General features: G+C 44.8%; 2 protein-coding genes across 2 annotated transcripts in view; one reads left to right on the top strand and one right to left on the bottom strand.

Annotated features, from left to right (window-relative positions):
• LOC122254631 (NBAS subunit of NRZ tethering complex) overlaps positions 1 to 22,500 on the top strand; it is a 243,171-nt gene that overhangs the window by 8,160 nt on the left and 212,511 nt on the right. Inside the window, exons 8-22 of the mRNA XM_086532481.1 lie at positions 492 to 638; positions 940 to 1,129; positions 1,376 to 1,540; positions 1,797 to 1,889; positions 2,004 to 2,224; positions 2,389 to 2,481; positions 3,158 to 3,362; positions 3,618 to 3,749; positions 3,876 to 4,034; positions 4,450 to 4,598; positions 4,873 to 5,058; positions 5,227 to 5,329; positions 5,562 to 5,773; positions 5,961 to 6,073; positions 6,194 to 6,369. Of these exons, the coding sequence (XP_086388607.1) occupies positions 492 to 638; positions 940 to 1,129; positions 1,376 to 1,540; positions 1,797 to 1,889; positions 2,004 to 2,224; positions 2,389 to 2,481; positions 3,158 to 3,362; positions 3,618 to 3,749; positions 3,876 to 4,034; positions 4,450 to 4,598; positions 4,873 to 5,058; positions 5,227 to 5,329; positions 5,562 to 5,773; positions 5,961 to 6,073; positions 6,194 to 6,369 (2,344 nt within the window). The remainder of the gene's footprint in view (positions 1 to 491; positions 639 to 939; positions 1,130 to 1,375; positions 1,541 to 1,796; positions 1,890 to 2,003; positions 2,225 to 2,388; positions 2,482 to 3,157; positions 3,363 to 3,617; positions 3,750 to 3,875; positions 4,035 to 4,449; positions 4,599 to 4,872; positions 5,059 to 5,226; positions 5,330 to 5,561; positions 5,774 to 5,960; positions 6,074 to 6,193; positions 6,370 to 22,500) is intronic.
• Positions 6,794 to 22,500, bottom strand: part of LOC122255456 (uncharacterized) — a 34,112-nt gene continuing 18,405 nt past the window's right edge. Inside the window, exon 2 of the mRNA XM_043019915.2 lies at positions 6,794 to 12,248. Within this exon, the coding sequence (XP_042875849.2) occupies positions 8,624 to 12,248 (3,625 nt within the window). The 3' untranslated portion in view covers positions 6,794 to 8,623. The remainder of the gene's footprint in view (positions 12,249 to 22,500) is intronic.

Genomic DNA, 22,500 nt, shown 5'->3' with positions numbered 1-22,500 from the left:
CATATAGTTTTCTTTTTTTTTACAATTTTCTAAAGAGAAATGGTTTATTCATATACAGCCATCAAGACCAAAGTAAAAACAATCAAAGATAAGGAAAAGGAAAAGAGACAAAGAAAGAGGCTGAGAGTGGGTGAACAGATCCTTTGGATTATTACTTTTATTTTCTCTCTATGAAAAAGTCTCTTTTGCTCTCAAGGAATTTGTAAAGGAATTATGGAAAGTCATAGATGTCTGGTATTTGAAAAAGGGAAAAAACAGAAAGAAATTGCTGACAATATGGTCATATAATTTATGGTTGGATTCAGTCTGGTGCATGCAAGATCAAATCCAAATGTGGAATTTATGAACAATGAATAGAATTCATTCATAGGTTGCTGACTGCTACAATGTATTTGTATTTGTGAATAGCATGTTATTCATCATCATTGTCCATGTTCAGTCAGAAAGAATCAGTAGCTGTAGATGATATAGATTCATTTTTCCTTGTGCAGGTTTCGACCTCCAAGCAAAAGACCAAAAATTGTGCAGAGGACCTTCCGTCTGCTTTGCCTCAAGAGCACAACCCCAGAGGAGCTCTTTGCCAGAAAGATTGAGAATGAGGAATATGGGGAAGCTCTAGCCCTGGCTCGCAGCTACAAGTGAGTGCAATGTTACAATCTCTTCTTCATTCTCTTTTATGGTACATTTATTTTTTTGTATTATTTTTCAGTATAATGAATTAAAAATGATAAGAGGTCTAAGTTTTGTGTTATTATGCAGTGTATATTTTTCAGTAGAAATGTATGCATTCTGCTCTGATATGGGGATTCTCACCCTTTCTGTTATGTCAGTTACTGGTATGTATATTGATTTCATAGGCTAGCTTTAGAACATATGGCATAAACTTGCAAATTATCTCACAATCAATACAATAAATGAATTTATACTTTTATATTCTAGCCTGGATTGTGACCTGGTTTACCAGCAGCAGTGGCGTAGAAGCTCTGTTACTGTAGCCTCCATCCAAGACTACTTAGCCAAGATTTGCAAGCGGTCATGGGTGCTGGCTGAATGTCTGACACGTGTGCCAGAGAACATAGATGCAGCACGAGAGCTCCTCATGTATGGGCTGCGGGGGACAGACCTTGAGGTATATTAGGGGTTGTGGTGTATGCTATTTGCATATTTACGAGAGTTATTTTTGTTCCAGTGGTATTTTATTTTGGTTGATAGCTATGAAGATTAAAGTATTTTTAGTTGGTCTTATATTTTGATATTTGATAGAAAAAAAGAACATGGTATTAAAAATCATAGTTGATTATCAGTTAAGTGTAATCAGGGATTAGAAAGGATTTTGAAGTCCCCATGATATGATTACTACCTTTCTCAAATGCAGGCTATTGTTGCCATTGGTAAAGGCACAGACAATGGGGAGTTCATTTTCTGCGACTCAGACCTTGCATATGACGAAGGAATAGACGTCGATCCCAGCGAATACGATGTAAAAGCACAGGAGAGAGCTGCCATGGAACTCAAGCGGAGGCACGACTACTTGGTGCAGGTGGGTTATCAGGATTTGGTATTACTTGGTTTTAACAACTTATATGTGATGTGATTGGGATACCTCGATTATCAGTTTAATGTTTACAGATTTTATTTGTATAGTTATCCTTTTGTTGAGGGGGAAACTGTGCTGTCTGTAAAAAACATAAGTATTATGTAAATATGATTGTTTCTTTGAAACATTTTGTTATGATAATTGGATATCAAGCTCTTTTTTTTAATGCTTTATTTTGGTATCATTATTTATATTCCAGATTGACTTCAAGAATCTGTCAACAGAACAGAAGAATGTTATTCGTTCTCGACGAAAACTCCTCACATACTTAGATAGGTTAGATACGTATGAGGTAAGTCACGTACTTGTAGTGCATGCATCAAGTATATGTCAAACCTCTTACAGTTGAATCAACTGTAATGTCTGTTTATCTATTTTTACAATGTTTTATTTTCAATGTTTTTAGGTTCTCCTAGGAGGGTCTCACATAGCCCCTGAGCACTATGATGCTGCCTTTTTTGACAAGTTCCGTAGCCAGTCGGCCATCTCTGCCACCGTTGAATTTGCCAGGAGTTATGACTGGCGTGGTGTGGAGGCCATGTTCACGTACCATGGAGCGGAAACACTCCCTCACAGATTAGCTGTGCTATCCAACTTCCCACCTACCATGGGGCCATTTGAGTATAGGTAAGGAAGTATTTGTCTGTTTTCACATGGTCAAGATATTTTTTTTTTTATCTTTTCACTTAAACTGGATGTTACTTCTTTTTTTCACTTGAATTGGAAGATGCTTGGTGTTTGTCTGTGTCACTGCTTTTTGTGATTCTCATGTATTTTTGCATTCTTTATAGATCACTTCTTCTGGAGTGTGAAGGAGATGAAGTCTTTGAATGGGAGCAAGAACAGCTTCGTGATGAGGATTGGAGTGAAGACCCAATTTGCAGGTATGAAACTGCTTACTTTATGTACTGACCTTTGGATATAAACATTGTATAGATGTATACATATAAACATAGCTACTTGACCCAATGATGAAGGATAGGATCTATAGATGTCATGGTGAGAGAAAGTTTAAAGTCAGATGTCACCTATACATGCCACGACAATGAAAGCTGCTCTCTATTCTTGCACTATATGGGTAGATTTTTGTGGCTTTGATGGCACTAGCTACAGCCTTTCAAAGTCAGCCTAAACCTTGTTTTTTGATGGGTATATGGATAGGAGGAGGGTAGGGCTCTGTAGTTGGAAGAAAGATGCCAGATTGTACTATATATACTAGATTACCCATATTACAACCCATTCATAGCATAATAGATGTGGAAAAAACAGCCTGCCTGTTTTAAAAAGATTATGCTCATTAACTCCTAGGCATTACCATATACTCATGAACCTATACTCATCTGTAGAGATACTCATTAACTCAAAGTATTCAACTTGTAGAAATGGTATGAATAACTTTGTGATGCTGTTGACACTTTTTGATGTCATATCTTCATCAAAATTACATACATTATTACCTTTTTTACATAACTTATACTCATTAACTCATGCTCATTAATTATACTTACTAACTCCTTTTTAACTCTTTTTAACTCCTTCTCAACTCCTTCTCTTTTGCAGAGATGCAGTCAATGAGGAGGAGGAAGACCCAGCTGCCTTCTTGTATGAGGAACGCCAGGACCTCAAAAAGTTCATGGGGCTTGACCTAAGTGCGGAAACAGTGAGCCTGTGGTACCAAGAACGGGCAAGGGAGATTGAAAGATGCAGTCATTTTGTGGATGCTGCTTTGGATCTGCTCAAATTAGGCAGGGAAAGGGATGTAAAGGTTAGTTGGTCTCTATGACTGCTTTTGAGGATGTTTATATAATGGTCTTCAGTTCAGTTTTTCTTTGTGAGGGGCTTCTTTAACATCATTTATGTTTGTTATGATTTGGACAGCATTGCATATATGGTTGTTATGATTAGAACATTAGCGCATTTATGAGTTTTGTGATCGGAACACCAGTGCATATTTGATAGTTGTGCTTTCAGCATTGTTGCATTCATACTGATTCATTTTATATTTTTTCTTGTATTACAGAATCTGGAAGAACTTCATGACACTCTGGATTCCTTAGAAGTGATGGTTTATGAAGTAGGCCTATGTTCAATGACCTTGGATGAATACACAAGCTTATCTGATGCTGAAAAGATTGTGAAACTAATGTCTACGGTAATAACTAGAAATACCCTTTGCATGTCATGATTACAAAGTGCTTCTTGCAAATCAGAAATGAAAAGATAACAAATGGTAAGAATAAAGTTACTTTTTTTATATTCTTTCGAACTTATGTTACAGAGCACTCCAGAAACGTACATCCAGAATATTAGGCGCTGGCTGTTGCCATTCTTGGCTCGCTGTGATAAGTGGAAGCCTGGTAGTGCCAAGCGTCTCCTAAGGGAGTATGTTGTGTCTACAGCTAAAGACGACCTGGGATTACCTCTTAAGATTCTACAGGTAAGACATTCCCTTCCATGGGGTGGGATACCGAGATTTCTATCATGGGGGGGGGCAACTAAGGGGGCACAACAGATTATGGGTTGGGCAGTAGGTGTGCACAGCAAGCCCATACAGGTAGTACCAATTTATCTAATTCTTTAAAATGGGGGGGGGGCACCATTCTGAAATGGTGAGGCACATGCTGCCCCGTTCCCCCTCTGCAGTTCTGCTACTGAATCTATGACTTCATCACCCTATGTTTTGAACTTATATATTTATTTTATGTAGAATTTTTTGAAGGATTCACCAGTTGTATTTGTTTCTAGTTATAGATTGTAGAATTTAATGCAGTCATGGAATTTCTCCTGTACTTGTTCCCTTTTGCTCTAGAATTTATCTAATGTGTACTTGCTTTTTTTCCCCCAAATGCCAGCACTCCAGGCCAGATCAGCATGCGCAGATCATCACCTCAGCTGAGGAGATGATGACCATTGCTCTGGACTGTGTATACGCATGTGAGAAGGAGACTCAGCTGCCGAGAGCCTTTGCCATTCTGGAATGTTTGCCAGAGAGAGAGTCTGGGTAAAATTGATATTTATTGTTTTTATTTTATTATGATTATGGTAATAACTTAGTTTTAATTATGTGATCATTATTTAATTATAATTGAGATAATTACCCAATTTTGAATGTTATGATTATATGATTGTTAATTTATTTTCTATTTTCTTCTTTTTAATCGGTTGTTCAGTGTGAAAATGAGCAGATCCCAGAATTAATCTCTTTTGTTTTTCAATTTCATGTGTTAAAAAATATTATATGATACATGATAACATTTCCTTTCTCCTTTATATAGCACCAACACAGAAGCCTTGTCGAAACTACACGACTTGGCTGATGCGCTGGAGGCCCACTTGACAGCTGCTGAATTATTGAGTAATAACAACGTCTGTGTGACACCATGTCAGCTGCGCCAATTGCAGGATGATCGTGAAAAAGTCAGAGAAATATTTACTAAACTAACAAGAGCTGCGGCCAGAAGGTACGACTTACAATATTTACAATATTTTTTTGCCGTTTTTATGTTCATAGTTGTAGCATTGTAGATTTTTAGGTAATTTTCAGATGACTATTTACTATTATTGTTATTATTACTTATTATAAGGTCTTGATTTAATTTTAAAATATGTGTTGTGTGAATGGCTTACAGAGAGCCGAGACTTAGCGATGAAGACTGGCGAAAACTGCTGTACGACATGTTGGAACTACAGCAAAAAGTCTTTACATGTGTAGAGCCGCAAATTTGCTTTGAGGCAAGTCTTTCATAAATTTGCTTTTGTGTTACATAGACTGTGACACTATATTTGTCTTAATTTTGTAGTTATTTGGAATAAAGTGAGAGTGAGTGACAGGCATACCATGGAATATTGGGCAATGTATTTATCTTCACTTGGTTTGAAATATAATGGAGGTTTACGATAAAGTACTTAATTTTAGAGTAGATTAATTGAGATGATTAATAGTGATTTTCACTCTTGTATCCAGACCTTGACAGATGCTCTCCTGTGCTCTGGCATTTTGGAAAACATCAGGTTTGCCGGGGAACTGTTGGAGACACAGGGAGATAGGTCACCCGTACACAACCCTTACCTGCAGCAAGTGCCTTTTGCCCAGGCAGTGAAGCTAGTGATATCTGCAGCGACACAGTACTTCAACTCTTCTGAAAGTCATGCTGATGAGGCAATGGAATTGGCGCAGTGAGTTGTCCCTTTGTACTGTGGGCTTATCTCCTTCAAGTAATGTGACGGTTTTATTGGTCCATTTGAAGAGGATGTATCTGTTTTTGAAATAATCACTTTTCATCTATCTTATATATTATTGTGTTCCATGTCATTCATTTTACCCTTTCTAGAAGGGCATGTACTGATATAACATATTGTACAGGCAATGTCTTGGACTGATAGAATCCGACAATGAAGACATCAAGAGAGAAAAGGACCTCATAGCAGCGCTTCACATTCTGCCAGACTTTGGCATCAATAAACTTCCTCTCCAAGGTAAGAATTGCATTTTTGTATAATATCAAGTAATCTTAAGCTTATTAAATAATATTTTGAAATATTTAACAACAAATAGGCCTTGTGATGCACCTACTCATAATGTCAATATCTCCTCAGTTCGTCTTTGTGAGGACAGGCTAACATTGATAGAGGAGGGACTACAGACCAAAAAGGGTAGTTATCGCCATGGGTCTCGATTACTGCAGTTGGCAACGCTATTGAGAGTGTGCGGAATGGATCTGAGAGCCAGACAAGCGAAGGTTCTCTCTCTCGTGGCTCATGCTGCTCTTAAGGTAAGGTTACACCCTTACTGGTAGATACATTCTACTTTTAATGTAGCTGTAGGAGGTTTTGTCAATAGGTCCTGGTGAAGTTAAGTGTATATAACATGCAAACTTCTATCTATGTCTGTTTTTCTTTCTTTATTCAAGTGAAGACTGTCATGATTTTGGAATTATGAAAATGCATTAAATTATTTAGTTGAGAAGTCTAGTCTTGAGTGGAATTATGCATTTGTTGCAGTTAACCCATTGGTCGCAATTTTTTATAAAATATGTATGCAGTAGGATGGCGGGTTTACATTGTCTGGTACGGTGCCATCTGCGTCTTTGACCGACTCTATCTTGGCAGTAAATCATGCCATCCGCTGCTAATGGGTTAAAATGTAACAATTGTAGTTCTAATATCAGGATGAGGGACAAAAAATAAAAGCAAATCAGGAAAATCTACAATTCTTTATTGTTTCAATTTACAGTTTAGTGTCCATGAAATGTGAAACATACTTTCACAGAATAATTTACGATCATCACGAATGCTATAGAAGTAGAAACTGTAGTCAACTAGGTTATCTTTTCTTCCTAAATATACTAGATGTAGGACAGAGCAAACAAACAGCAACTTCTAGCACATGATTTCCACTTGACCATGGAGAGTGCTGGCAACTAGCAGCAGGTGCTAGCAGGATACCGAGCCATCCGGGCCCACAAACGGAGATGGATGTGGAATTCGACCAGCACCTCCATGGTCCGAACCAAAGCAAAGAGATTATCTTTTAGTTGTACTCTTTTTGGGGTGAATGCATAATGGAAGAAAGCTATATTGGACAAAAGTCTTTAAAGTCCCCCTATGCCTTCAATCTACGGGTAGAGAGAGAGAGAGAAGAAAAATATAAACACATGTTTGAAAGCAGTATAATTATGATATATTTACATGATATCCAAACCTATTATGAATTTGTTTTATACAGACAAAGTCTGTGGGAATGTAGTGGAACGGATTAAGTTTTTTCTTTTTTTTTTTTACTTATTATCTGTTTATCTTCCAAAACAAACCATAAGATTAGATTCCTTGCAACTGCATATACCTCAAAGGGGTTTTAATGACATGCAGCTTCTTGTTGTGATATTGCTGATCTCTTTGGTTAAAGAGATCTTTACAGTGTTGTATGTAATGGTAAATGTCTTTTAAAGAAGCTTAGACTGGCAAGGACGCGAGTAAAGAGATGATTGTGACAAATGTAGGAAAAAGGTATTACTTGTTCATAATTATGTAATTCTTATGATGTTGTATTAACATGATATCTTTCATTGTGGAATTATTCATCATCATTCATACCTTTTTTTCTACACGAACACAAGTAAAGACAAAGAGAGATGATTGGTGTGCTGTAACACTATACATGTAGCAACAATGGACAGTGAGTGAAGACAGCATCTATAAATATTTACTAACAAGGCAACAAATAAACAGTTCAAATAGCACATTAACAAAAAAAACAAAAATCCCCAGGCCTATGTTTTCCAGTTACGCCATTACCCTTCTTTTCTTCCCAAACGTAACACCACCGTTTTTTTTTTCATTCATTTTTTTTTTCTTCTTGAGAATACTCCGAGGTCACTATCACAAAAAAGTTCCAAGCCACTGAGATACACAGGCGTGGTTCACACAGCAACGCGACCTGCACGTTGTAGTTATAATAAAGTCTAAAATAATGTTTAAACGGGGTATGATAATACTGTCTATAGCACAAATTTCCAACACTGTATGTAGCTCAAGATCTGAAAGACACCGTCCTGTAAGTAAGTCAGGAGGACCTTCCTCGCACGGGTAGCGGGTTAGTACTTGGCGGCACGGAGGACAGGTGGGAGTGGGTTGGGGCATGGGGGGATGGGAGGGCAGAGGTCCTTCTGTGGGAGGCTGGGGGAAGGGCAGGGGGCAGAAGTCCCTGTATGAAAGAGGGGTAGGTGGGAGACAGTGGGGAAATGGAGGGTGATAGGATGGAGCATTGGACCAGAAGACCTTCTGTGGGAGGATGGAGGGGGGTGGGGTCAGAGGTCCCTCTGTCTGCCTTTGCCTCTGCCGCCGGGTTTGCTACGATGTCATAGGATTTTTCTTGGCTATGAAGGATCAGTGGTTAATTTTGTCATCGAGGTCAATGTTCAGGGAGATATTAGTGCTATTTTTTAGGGGAATGTATGAATGGTTCACCGTTGATGTATGAGTTTGTTTTGAATAGTAATTCTTGCATCAGTTTTTTTTCTGCTCTCCTCATGCACCACACAAAGAATTTGAGTCTTGAACGTGGATGTTGCTGTAAAATCTCATGGAGAGCTGGTACCAGCTGAGCGCAGGCGATGCTGGCAGCTGTGTTTTGCACTGGTACAAGTCACGCACTGCCTCTGAGGTGAGCCTCTGTGGCCACATGTTCACCTCGCTCATTTCCCCGGAGAACTGTGAAGTATGGTCAAAATCTGTCAAATCTGGGAGCAGAGTTTGGCCGAGGATGGTGAGGCCACCTCCGAGGAAGGCGCTCTGGCTTGGCAGGATGCCAGTCAGGGTTCCTATTAGCTCCCCATTGACATAGATGCCGGTCTGGTGGTCCCGGTTGCTCCACGTAAAGGCCACGTGGTACCACTCGTTGGTGTGGAACTCAAATGGCAGCTTCTTGAAGTGGAAGTTTGGTGTGCCTGCCGGCGGCCCGCTCACTTCAGCAGGAATGCGAAGCAAATCATCGTTGGTGATGGCTGGCACTACGAGAACCTCCTCCTCCACTTCCGCCACCTCATCTGCCTCGGGACTTTGGTCATATTGCTCCTTCATCCAAATGTTGGCTTCCTCGGGTGTGCTGACAAAGTGCACTGGCTGGGGGAGGAAGCCCTGGTCGAGCAGCTCCTGTGGGTTGGAACTGAACAGGACTACGTCCTCGTCGTCGTGGCGTCGGTCGGCGATCTGCGAGACAGGGCCTCCGTATGCAATAGGGCGCGGGGCGGGCTTGGATGAAGCATAGTGTGGTGGAAGTTGCTCGTGGAACAAGTGTGAGGACTCCTGGTAGTGTGACACTGGGAGGGCGTCGTCCTGCGATACCAAGACTCCTGCGGGTTGGTAAAGGTCCTCAATGGAGAAGGATGGCTCCTCGGCTGGGCCTTGGTACTGTGGAAGGTCGTCCTCGCCCATGTGGAAGACGGCGAAATTGGCAGAATGCACTCTGTTTTCTTCATCCTTGCTTAGCTTTGAGCTTTCAGGAATGCTTGGCTCTGGCGCCTCCTTCGTGCTTGGTTCGGGAACAATTTCAGGTTTCAGAACGAAGGATGGGATATTTACTTGAGGAAATACAGGAACCCTCTGGGTAGATGTGTCCTGGAGCACGACTGTCACAGGTGCCTCTGTCGTGGAAGGAATAATCACATCTGGAATGTAATAGGCAGCCTGAGGGGGCAGCTGTGGCTCATCCTGGTCCTTGGGTGCAATGGATACAGGCTGCACTGGCTCCTCGACAATATAAACTTTTTCAGGCTCCTCAGAGATCTGCAAGACGGATGGGAAGGTTGGCCTTGGTTTGAAAGCCACGGTCGAGGGCTGAGGGTCGAGCGCTTCCTCAGCAATGGGGATGTCACTTCTAGAGGGAGTGGGCGGCAGAGGCTCCTCCGTTGGCACGAGGACAGCATCTTCTTCGCTGAGAACTGCCGGGGTATCAGTTTCCTCATAAGATATTTCAGCTTCGGTGACGTAGTGGAAGCTAAGGACATCATCGTCCCTGGAGGAGGTGGTCTCGCCGAGGCCATTCTCATTGGTCTCGTCCTCCTGCGGCTTGACGACGGCCTCGTGGATAATGGGGGGCTGGCGAGGGCGAGGGGGGGCCGGCACCTCCATCGCCTGGTACTGCTGGTACATGGTGTTGAAGGCGTCCACGTCGGTAATAGGCACGGAGTACACCACGGCCATGTTGCCATCCTTGACCGGCGGGAGACCCTCCATCGCTCGCTGGAACTCGTCCACGTGGTACGGCATGATGTCTGTCTGCTGCTGACGGTGGCGCTTGTGCACGGTGTTCAGCGACGCCTGGGACTTTCCTGACCACTTGTCCTGGAAGCCCTGGCCCTTCGTGGCCTTGTGGTGGTGGTGGTCGGTGGCGCTCGACCAGATGGACACCTTGGACTTCTGCCCTGTGATCTGGGGCTTGTCTGTCAGCTGTGGCGGGGTGCTCTGCCTCGAGGCGGGGACGACCCTCAGTCGGGCTGTGGTTGGCCGTGCGGTCGTGGTGGGTGCACTGGTAGTGGTTGGGGACGCTGCGGGAAGCCTCGAGGCTGTGGTCCTCTTCGTGGTAATGATTCTGGTAGTTGGTCTCGGGGTGGTTGTGGTGGTAGATGAAGTTGTGGTAGTTGAAGCGGTTGTGGTGGAGGGAGTGGTGTGTGCATGTGCAGATTCGGGATGCTTGATGAGCTTCCAGAGGGGCATACGTGTAGTGCGTCGCGCCGAGGGGGGCCGGGGGAAGGCCGAGGGACGCTTAGTGTACCTCGGGCTGCTAGTGGTGGGCGGGGCAGTGAAGCGGCGGGTGGTGAAGCGGAGGTTGTTGCGCCAGGCACGGGTGGTGGTGGTGGATGGGGTGGGCGTTGTGGTGGGGGCGGTGGTTGGTGGTTGGGTTGTGGGCCTCGGGGTAGGCGTTGTGGTGGGGACGGGGGTTGTGGACCTTTGGGTGGTTGTGGTCTCTCTTGGCGTGGTTCTCCTTGTTGGACGAAGAGTCGGTCTCCTTGATGTGGTTCGGAGGGTCGTTGGCCTGGCTGTTGTTGTGGGCCTAGGGGTTGTAGGGCGGGTTGTGGCCGTGGTCGTGGTTGTGGTCGTAGTTGGGGTGGCGACGGGTGTCTGGGGCACTGGGGGACTGAAGGAAGCGCCCCGCAGGCGGTAAGGACTCCAGAAGTCTTGGCCGAGTTCAACCTTGGTCACCTGGGCAGACCAGGCGCCCTGATCGTTAACCTTGTCAGGTTGCTCAGGGGTTTTCTTGACCTGCGTCGACTGCGGGACTGTGGGTCGCGGAGGTAAGGGCGAAGGCTCTGCTTGGCGCTGCGCCTGGGGCTGAGGGCGTGCCTGCTCCCTCGCGGATGTCCAGATGGGCGACCACTCGTTCGGCGACTGTGGGATGGACGGCTTGGGTTGTGACGGGACGTTCCAGTTGAAGAAGACGAAGTCGTCGTCACCAGATGGCTCGGTGATGATGCGCGGCTCTGGCTCAGCCAAGTGCAGGTCGTAGGGGTCGCTCTCCTGCATGTGCAGCTCGTATGGCACGTTCGTCCAGTCGTTGTAGGACTCGGAACGGGAGAACCCATCTCGAGTCTCTACGAGATGCAGGTCGTCGTTCAAGCCAGAGGGGGCAGCCTCCAGGTCGGCTACGCCCATCTGGTCCACGTCAACAAAGCCGTAGGGAGTCCAAGTGTCGTAGGCGCGGCCCTTGCGGGACTCCGCCAGAATGTCCACGATGTCCCCGAGGCCTCTGCTGTAGTCTACGGCGTCGCGGCGGCGCCTCCGCTGCCCCTCCTGCTCGACAGGTGTCCACTGCTTGCGCGGGTGGCGGTCAACTTGGTCCAGGTGGAAGCGGGGCACGTCGGGCGGGCCGCCCCACAGCACGCCGAGGCCGTCGTGGCGCAGGAAGAAGGCCACCTGGCTCTTGGCGTCGGGCGCCACGGCCGTCAGGATGGGCGCCACGCCGTCGGGGAAGGCCGTCACGTTAACCCAGGCGGAGAGCGTGAGATCGGACAGCGATGGCGCGGGCGTGACAAGGCGAGCGTAACCTCCGTCGCCGACCACAAGGCGATAGGTGGGGAAGGTGGACGCCTGCAGGCCGCCCGCAGTCTGCAGACCGGCCGCTGCCGCCGCCAGCACCAGCCACACCAGGCACGACCTGCGGGTGCAACAATACGTTACTAGGAGCAGTGGCATGCTGGCCGGGCCGCCGACCCTCGAATATAAAGCATTCAAATATATTGCATTATAGTTTGATTTATGAATAACAGAAACAGAAGAGAATAAGTGCTGTACAAAAACATGATAGAATGGGATACCACTTATAGATGAATTTTATTTTATGTAAATTAAATAGTGGCAGTGACACAGAAAGAACAGCAGCGAGAGTGTCATTATTATGGCTAACCTAAGAAGCGTCCATATATATTGCATTCGGACTTGTGGTTATTTTTGCTGAAGCATAGTATTTATACCGTATATATATGTATATATATATATATATATATATATATATATATATATATATATATATATATATATTATATATATTTATTTATTTATTTATTTATTTATATACATACATATGTACATACATATATATACATACACACACAATATATATATATATATATATATATATATATATATATATATATATATATATATATGTATGTATGTATGTATAAATGTGTGTGTAGGGGGAGGGGCACTCCTCGGTGAAATTGCACCCTGAGTGGGTCGTGTAATTCACGTTGGGCCTCACTCAACCTCCCCCCACCCCCTACTCCCGATCCGAGCCTCCCTCATGCTATGTGACACATTCCCCGCATATGGCGCTCGTCTACTTTATGGTGCGCCCATCCCCCCCCCCCCACCACTACGCCTCCCTCCCTCTCACTATGCCCCCCTCCCTCCCTACTACGCCTCCGTCCCACCCCTCCACTACGCCCTCCTCCCACCCCTCCACTACGCCCTCCTCCCACCCCCCAATACGCCCCCCACCCGATACCTACACAAACAACATATGTGTGGTTTCGTGTCGTCGCAATTTGGCTCCACTGGGAAACTTTTTAATTTGTATTTTTCATCGATAAAATTAAGATGTAATTAAGCAAACACACGCACATGCACCGCACTACCACCCTCCCAATCGCATTCTTACCCCCTCCCCCCCTCACATACACACATGTGAGCGTGCCTGTATGTCTTTCTGCGCCGTATCCAGTAGTTGTTTTTGTTTAGTGTAAACATGGCCGGAGAAAGCTGGCGGGAGCGGAGTGGATCGTGAGTCGCCGCCCCCCGCCCCCGCCCCCGCCCCCACCGCTGCCTTCCCCGCCGCCGCCACTGCTCGGCCGCATTTCAATGAGCCTCGGCAGCTTTCGACGGAGCCGCCCGGGCTTAATGCTCTTTAGAATGTCAGCTCATGAAAGCGGAGAGATCCTCTCAGCTGGGCCTTTGACACGGTTCTCTGGAGCCGAGGTTCAGGCGGTGATCATCGTGGTTCGGAGGGGTAGTTTTGAGGTAAGGGGGGTCGCTTGCACGCACACATGCACGCGCACACGTACACGTATGGGCACATACACATGCAGACACAGGCATACTCACACTGACACTGACACTCACACTCACACTCACACTCACACTCACACTCACACTCACACTCACACTCACACTCACACACACACACACACACACACACACACACACACACACACACACACACACACACACACACACACACACACACACACACACACACACACACACACACACACACACACACACACACACACGCACACACATATATATATACAGTGAGTGAAGGAGAGGAGATTGAGAGAGAGAGAAAAGGAAAAAATAGAGAAAGAGAGGAAAAGAGAGAGAGAGATAAAAAGGAAGTAAATAGGTTATAAAAGAGAAAAAACAAAGAAACACGCGAAAAAAAGCACACAGAGACACAAGAGACGGAAAGGGAGACCTTGAGGAAGCGCTTTTGTGAATGAACGTAAAGTCACTCAGCTGTGACTCGGAGGGAGGTGAATGAAGGAGGGGGGAAGGGGAGGAGGGGAGAGGGTGGTGGGGGGAAGGGAGAGGGGCATTGGGAAGAGTAGAGTAGGGGGAATAAGGGAGAAGGGAGCTGGGGTTGGGTAGGGGGAAGGGCATGACTGATGGTGAGGGGGTGGGGAGAACATGGTAGGAGAGGGGGTGGGGGTGGGGGTGATAGGGAGGGATAGGACTGACAGGAGAAGGCGCGGTGATCCTGCGATGGGGATTGTTAGTGATGGTAACTTTTTTCTTTTCTTTTCTTTTCTTTCTGTCATTGGCCTTCATCAGCCGAATGAATATCCATTGACTTGATCTTGAAGGCTGTGTTGCTGTGTCGGAGGAAATTCGGAAATCGGGAGAAGAGGAAGCGAAGCAGAAAAAAAAATCAAACGATGAAAAAAAAAATCAAAGAAAAACAAAAAAACGACGAAAAAAGTTGCGAGGCAGAGAAACTCTCCCGGAAGTTCGACCGGGATGGATGTGGCACAGAGGAAAGAAAGTTAAGGCAAGGTGACCCCTCCTTGCCTCCCCTTCCCCTTCCTCTTGCCATTCTCCCTCCCTTCCCCCTTCCCCTTCTCATTCGCTCTCCCTTTCCCCTTCCCTGTTCCTGTCACCGTCCCCTTCTCATTCCCCTTCCTCTTCTTTTTTTTCTCCTGCATCTCTTTCTTTCCTATACTTCCCCTCCCTTCTTCCCTCCTCCCCTCCCTCCCTCCTTCCCTATCTTTTCCTTTCCTTCTTTCTCCCTCCCTCCCACCCTATCCATTCCTTTCCTTCTTTCTCCATCCCTCCCTCCCTCTCCCTCCCCCTCCTCTCTCCTCGTCTCCCCTCATCTCCCACTCCTCCCGCCCCTCCCTCCTCTCCCACTCCTCCTTCCCCTCCCTCCCCTTCCTCCCTCCCCTCCTCCCCTCCTCCTCTACCATCCTGCCCCCCCTCCCCCCTCATATTTCAAGAAGAATGGGTTTGATCGGTTATGCGGAGATTTTGATGCCGATAGATAGGGATCTTGATTGGTATTGTACCCAATTATATATTTGAGAGAGAGAAAGAGAACGTGAAGAGTATAACTATCTGTCTATCAATTTATCTATATATCGACCTATTTATCTATGCATCTATTTATTTTTCTATCTATCGATCTCTCTCTGTATATGATCACTCTGTTGTATATAGATAGATAGATAGATAGATAGATAGATAGATAGATAGATATAGATATAGATAGTTATAGACACACACCTATATGGAAGTGGAAGTAGGAGAAGGAGCAAGAGAAAGAGAAAGAGAATAGAAGTAGAATAAAAAAGAACAGCGTCGTAGCCTTTGTTCTTCGTATCCGCTTTTGGAGTTAATTTTGTTGTTCAGCGAATAAGGGGGTGCGCATTTCACCTCTTAGAAGCCACGGAACAATGCCACGGGGGAGGAGAAAGGTTGAGAGGGGAGGGGAGGGGAGGGGAGGGGAGGGAGGGAGGGGAGGGTAGGGTAGGGGTGGGAGGGAAGCGGAGGGGAGGGGATGCAGAAAGAAGGGAAGGGAAGGAAAGGAGAGGGAAAGGTAGGAGAGCTAAATGAAAGGAAAGGAAGGGTAAGGAAAGGAAAGAGAAACAGGAGATGAGGGAAGAAAGGGAGGGGAAGGTAGAAGTGAGAAGATGAATGAAGGAAGAGGAAGGATGAGGAGAGCATTAATTAAGAGAAAGGGAGATGGGAGAAGGAAGCGGAAGGGAGATGAGTGGCAGGCGTGGGAAGGTTAGTAAGGAGCATTAGTTAGTATGCACATGTCCCAATGAATTAATTACTCGATGACGCAATCGTGTGCTTGTTTCCTTTCCAGCTGATCGGGCAAGATGCCAAGTACGGTCGAGGATGGGAACTCTCTGTTGGTGTTGCACGTTGTTGTTATTAAGGTTGTTGTTGTTGTTGTCGTTTATGATATTGTGGTAGTATTATTGTTGTTGCTGTCATTGTTAGTATTGTTATTGCTGTTGCCGATATTGCGTTAGTATTACTGTTGTTACTATTATTGTGTGAGTAATTTTTCTTGTTGAAGGAATGAGGAATGAAGACTGAAAGAATAATGAATGAAGAAGACGATGGGCATTGCCATCGCATTCGGATTAAGATTAAAGGAAGATTTTTATTTTTTTAGAAAGTATTTCTGAGCAACAGGTGAAACGGAAGGAGGGGAGGAGGGGAGGGAGGCAGGGTAGGAAGAAAGAATGGAAGGAATGGAAGGAATGGAAGGAATGGAAGGAATGGAAGGAAGGAAGGAAGGAAGGAAGGAAGGAAGGAAGGAAGGAAGGAAGGAAGGAAGGAAGGAAGGAAGGAGGGAGGGAAGAAAGTAGGGAGGGAAGGAAAGGAGAAAAAAATGGAGGGGGGAGGGAGAGGAGGAAAGAATGATAAAAAAAAACAAGAAAGGAAGAAACCAAACAAACAAAACAGGAAGAAGGAAGAAAGTAGCGGAAGCCCTTGTCGGAAGCTGCAGCGAGGTTCCGCCTTCACCACCTGACCGCAGACGGAAATTAAGGGGAAAGTGGGCGGCCCGTATTTTCTTCATTACCCAGCCCGGGGAAAATGAGTCGCAGAGACGCCCCTCTCGCGGTGCCTCTTGCAGGAGAAACTACCATCACGGGCTTCTGAGGGGCGGGCGCGCTCATGATGATGGTAGTTGAGCAAGAATGGGGAACACCTCCGGTATGATAATGATGGTGATGAAGCAGTGATATTGGTAATAAAGCATTAATGATAATGCTCATGGTGATGATGATAATGGTGTTAGTAGTAATGTAATTATTATGATGGAGACAATAGTAATAGTAATGATAATAACAATAATAATAGCGATGATGATAATAGTGACAATAATGATAATGATAATAGTAATGATAATGATAATAGTAATGACAATAATAGACAGATATATTTAGACGATTTGAGATACGTAGAGACGCTTGAGAGCCCCGCTAAAGATAGTTTTTTACTCAGCAAAAGGGGCCAGCCTGTAGTAAATACACCAGCGGCATTCGCAGCTTAGAAAGTTGAGGTTGTTGTCTGGGTTCGTAGCTACGGTCATCACGCGATACCCAGTACCCATATACCAGTACCCACGATACCCAGTGTCCACAATACTCAGTGCCCATATACCCAGTAACTACGATTCCCAGTATTCATATAATTGGTACCCACTTGGTTTTCTTACCTGCCCCTCTCCCCCCTTTTTGTGTTCCTCCACTGATGTTGCTAATGGTTGTTTCTCGTGATGTTCCCCCCACCCCCCACCCCTGTTGCCACACGCAGGGAGGAGGGATATTTGTGGGGAGGGGGAGGGGGATAGGGGAGAAGGGGGTGGAGGAATGGTAAATAGGGAGGAATAGAAAACGGATGAGAAGAACAAAAACCAAGAGAGTTTTGGATGATTAATCAAACCAAAAAAAATAAAACGAACAAAGAACATGGAGAGGGAGTGAATTGAACGGGATGGGGGGAAGGGGAAGGGGAAGGGGAAGGGGAGGGGGAGATGAGGAGGCAGGGAGAGCCGAGTTCTTCGAGTGAGCGTAAGCTTGCATCCATCTGTCACCCGTTCGGGAGGCTAGAATGTGGCTTCGAGACTCGACACCCGTAACGCAACGCAAAGCAAGACGTCGCCGTGGCTTCTCCTTTCGCCTCGGCAGTTGGGTGTGTTTGTTTTGTTTATTATCGGCGTTTAAATTTGATTAATCATTTTTTGTTTTGTTTTCTGGGTTTGGTTTACGCTGTATGTATATGTTTGTTTTATTCATGAGGATTTGTTTGTTGATCTATTTCCTAGGAGTGTGAGGGTTATTCATGGTCTAGAATTTGTTTATTAATTTGTTTACTAAGGTTTGTTGATTGACTGATCTTCTAGGATTGATTGATATATTTATCGGGATTTATTTGGTTATCTATTGGATCTGGTGGTTTTTAAATTACATGAATAAACACACCGAAACGGGGAATTACGTGAGAGAGACATAGACAGAGGGAGAAGGAGAGGGAGAGAGAGAGGGAGAGGGAGAGGAAGAGAGATGGGGAGAAAGAGAGAGAGAGAGAGAGAGAGAGAGAGAGAGAGAGAGAGAGAGAGAGAAAGAGAGATGAAGAGGGAGAGGGACTAACGTGAGAATAGACAGAAAGATAAAAGTGAAACAAAAAATAAAGGGAAGATAAGTAGACAAAGAGGAAAGCAAAGAAAGATAAGATAGACGAAGAGATAGATAGCTAGATAAGGAAGGAGAAGCAATAAGCAATCAAGAGGAAGCCGGAGAGAGAGAGAGAGGTGATAGATGACACACGCGCGATGAGACCGACACGCGCCAGACAGAAGTCGACGGTATATTTACGGCACGCGTTTCCGCATTGCGAGATCTGGTTGGGGGAGAGGGGGAGGGGGAGGGGAGGGAAGGGATGGGGAGAAGAGGGAGGGAGGGAGGGAAGGAGGGGGAGGGATGGGGAGGGGAGGGAGGAGGGGAGGAGAGGGAGGAGAAGAGGGGAGGGAGAGGGAGAGGGAGAAGAGGAGAGAAGTGAAGAAAAGAGGTAGAAAATGAAGCAGAAGCTGGACAGAGAGAGAGAGAGAGAGAGAGAGAGAGAGAGAGAGAGAGAGAGAGAGAGAGAGAGAGAGAGAGAGAGAGAGAGAGAGAGAGAGAGAGAGAGAGAGAGAGAGAGAAAGAGAGAGAGAAAGAAAGAAAGAAAGAAAGAAAGAAAGAAAGAAAGAAAGATAGAGAGGAGAGAGAAGGGATGAAAGAGAAAAAAAACATAAATATAGAAAGAGAAAGAGAAAAAGAGAGACATTTCCCGATGGTGCAACCTAGCCGGGAGTGTCGGGGAAGGAAAGAAAACCGAGTGTCAGCCCGTCAGCCGCGTGTCGGAGCCTCGGCGTCAGTCCGGGAGAAAGTCCAGTGGCCATCCCCCCCTCCCCCTCCCTCCCCCCTCTCCCTCCCCTCTCCCTTCCCCTTTCCTCCCCCTCTCCTTTAGCTCCTAGAATAGGTTTTTTGCCCCGTCCGTTTGCGTGTATGTCCGCGTCTACCGCTCTTTCCGTCTGGGTTTGTTTGTTTTGGTTTGTTTGTCTGTATGTTGATGTGTCTGCAAGTTGATACGTTTGCATGTTGATATGCCCGCATGTTAATCCGTCTGTATGCTGATATGTTTGTAAGTTAATTTATCTTCATGTTAAAGTTTCTGTTTCTCCGTATGTTAACTGTTCTGTCTACATACTTAAATATCTGTTTATTGAAATGTGTGTGAGTATATATATTGATTTGTGTGTTTGTCTGTCTGTCTGTTAACGTGTGTTTGCGTGTATATTAATCAGTCTGTGTTTATCTGTTGATCTTTTACAAGATAGTGATTTAGAAAATGCATTGGGAGGGGGTGAGGGGAGGGGAGGGGAGGTGAGAGGGCAAGGGCTGTCCCGGTGATTGACGAAGTAGATGATTAAGATTGAACTGATGATTAAGGCAGCGCATTAAGTAGATCATTAAGATGAGGCGCGATAAGTTCGGTTGACGTTTAATGGCGGTTACGATGACTCCGGAAAAGCGCGCGAATTTGAACGGGTTCTCGCTGAGTTGATTCTTCTTTCGGTTTTTTCCTCTTCCTCTTCTTTGTTTTTTTCTTTCTTTTTCTGCTTCTTTTTCCCTCTTCTTCATTTTCTTCTACTTATGTTTCTTCGTCTCCCTTTTCTTCTTCTTTTTCTTCTTCGTCTTCTTCTTCTTCCTCTTCCTCTTCCTCTTCCTCTTCCTCTTCGTGTTCGACTACTCCATTTTTTCTTCTTCTTCATCTACTACTTTTCCTCCAACAAGTTCCTCGAGGAAGGTGGTGGAGGAGGAACGGAGAAAGGGGTTATTTCTTCACTTTAATTGGCAGCTCCTCCCACTTACCCCACCCCTCTCTTCCTTCTTCCCCTTCCCTTTCCCCTTCCTCCCTCCCCCTCCCCTTTTACTCCCTTTTACCCTTCCTTTTCCTTCCTTTTCCCTTATCACTTATTTCCTCTTCCTCCCACCTCTCTTTTCCTCATTCCTTTCCCCTTCCCCTCTGCCCCCCTCCCTTTCCCCTTTCCTCTCCCCACCCCACCCCTTCCCTTTCCTCTCCCCACCCCACCTCTTGCCCCTCCCCCTTCCTCTCTACCCCCACCCCACCACCTCCCGCTCCCTTGGGTCGCGTGACCAACTAGGAGAAGTCCATCAGTTTTAAATGCTTGTAAAAGTAGTTCGGGTTGAGTGTCAAGTGGAGGGTAGGGGGGAGGGTAGGGGGAGGGCGTGGAGGGGGGTAGATTTTTTTTTTTTTTTTACTTGGAGGTAAGGAGGGGTCAACGCACTCTTTCTTTCTTTCTCTTTCTGTCTTTCTTTCTCTTTCTGTCTTTCTTTCTCTTTCTCTTTTTTTCTTTTATTTATCTTTTTCTTTCTGTGTTTCTGTTTTCCTCGTCTCTTTCCTCACTCTACCTCTGTCTGCCTTTATTAATATGTTTATCTATTTACGAAATAATAGAGGGAAAGAACGGAAGAGATAGAAGGAAATATGTAAGAGAAAAAAAGGAAAGGATAAGAGACAGAACGAAAGAAGGTAAAATTGAGAAGACGAAAGAGAAATAAAAAGAAAAATGAGAGAAAGAAAAACGAAAAAAAAGACAAATTACGAAAGAAAAGAAAGCAAAAACAAGAAAAAGTAGATAAAGAAAAAAGAAGAAAAAAAATGAATCAGAGGAAAAAGCAGGAGTAGAAGGAGAAGAAGAAGAAGAAGAAGAAAGACAGTTATCTCGCTCTTCTCTTTTATAACACCTGTAGGTAACACCAGTAATTGTTCTTCTTATTAGCGCCAGGAAAGGTCGAGAAAGTTTTACTTTTGTTATCTTTGTATTTATTTTGTTTTGTTTTGTTTTGCTTTGCTTGTTCGTTTGTTTTTCCTATTTATATTTATTGATTCTTTTGTTTATGTATTTACTTCTGTGTGATTATTTGTTTAAGAATTAATTTTGACTCATTTATTTGTTTATCTGTTGATCATTACGTATTTAATTGGTTAATTGTTTTTGTAGTTAGTTTTACTTGTTTGTTGATCTTTTTATTTTTATTTGTTTATATTTTTATTTTGTTTTTGTTTATTTTCTTTATTGTGTGGGGCACTTTTTCAGGTTTCGTAAATCCTGTTGTTGTTGTTTGTTTTTGTCTGTTGTTTGTATTGTTTTGCCCTTCCATTTTTTTGTATGTAAGGTTAGGGTTATATCGGGCTCGATAAGGAAGGGCATTAGGTGGGCTTGCTCGTGGGGGGGGGGGTAGGGAGGACTTGTAGGGATAAGGTAGACTTGGGAGGTGTGGGGATGGGGGGGTGGGTGAGCTGGGGGGGGTAGGGGGGGCTTAGATTAAGGTAGGTTTGCGGGGGGTAGAATAAGGTGTTCTCGGTTGGGATGGGGTGGGGTGGGGTGGGATGAGCTGGTGGGGGGGGGGGGATTCCACGACCGTGAGTCATATGTGGAGAGAAAGAGAGAGTTGTAGGCTTTGCTACTTTTTATTTTCATTTTTTTTTTATGATGTTTTTATTTTATATTTTAGAATGCTTTGTGTTATCGGGCTCTATTTGGTTCTTTCTTCGTTCCTTATTCACGCATTATACAAAAGGGCAAAAAGAGTGCAAAGCTAAAACAAAACAAATACAAAAACAAATACAAAACAAAAGAAAGGACAGCGCACAAACAAACCAAAAAAACGCCCCTCTCTCTCCCCATGTTCTGCTCACACGAGTTTTAATCAATTTAATTTCTCGATTCTTTGCAGGTACGTACGCGTCGCCAACTCTCTTTCCATCATGGCGGTAGAAAGGTAGGTGGCGCTCTCTCTCTCTCTCTCTCTCTCTCTCTCTCTCTCTCTCTCTCTCTCTCTCTCTCTCTCTCTCTCTCTCTCTCTCTCTCTCTCTCTCTCTCTCTTCTCTCTTTTTTTCTTTTCTTTTCTCTTTTTTTCTCTTTCTCTTTCTCTCTCTCTCTTTCTCTTTCTCTTTCTCTCTCTCTCTCTTCTCTCTTCTCTCTCTCTCTCTCTCTCTCTCTCTCTCTTCTCTCTCTCTCTCTCTCTCTCTCTCTCTCTCTCTCTCTCTCTCTCTCTCTCTCTCTCTCTCTCTCTCTCTCTCTCTCTCTCTCTCTCACTCTCACTTTCTCTCTCTCACTTTCTCTTTTCTTTCTTCTATTAATGATTATTGGGTTTAAACCTCCTTCCTCGCGTGCCATTGGACGGAGGGAAGAAAGCGCGGTTGGTGACGTCACCGCGGCGACAGAGTGAGGTCACGGGAGGTTACGCGGTGTGACGTTGGGAATCACGTCATAAAAATCCTCCTCTTATCTTCGTAACAGTGTCATCATTAGGAACATCATT

This window comes from Penaeus japonicus, unplaced genomic scaffold (genome assembly GCF_977035675.1).
Source record: "Penaeus japonicus unplaced genomic scaffold, GWHDUDI00000001_assembly GWHDUDI00000037, whole genome shotgun sequence".
In the NCBI taxonomy this organism is placed as follows: domain Eukaryota; kingdom Metazoa; phylum Arthropoda; class Malacostraca; order Decapoda; family Penaeidae; genus Penaeus; species Penaeus japonicus.
Note: the sequence above shows the minus strand (reverse complement) of the source record. Positions and strands in the feature narration are given on the sequence as shown.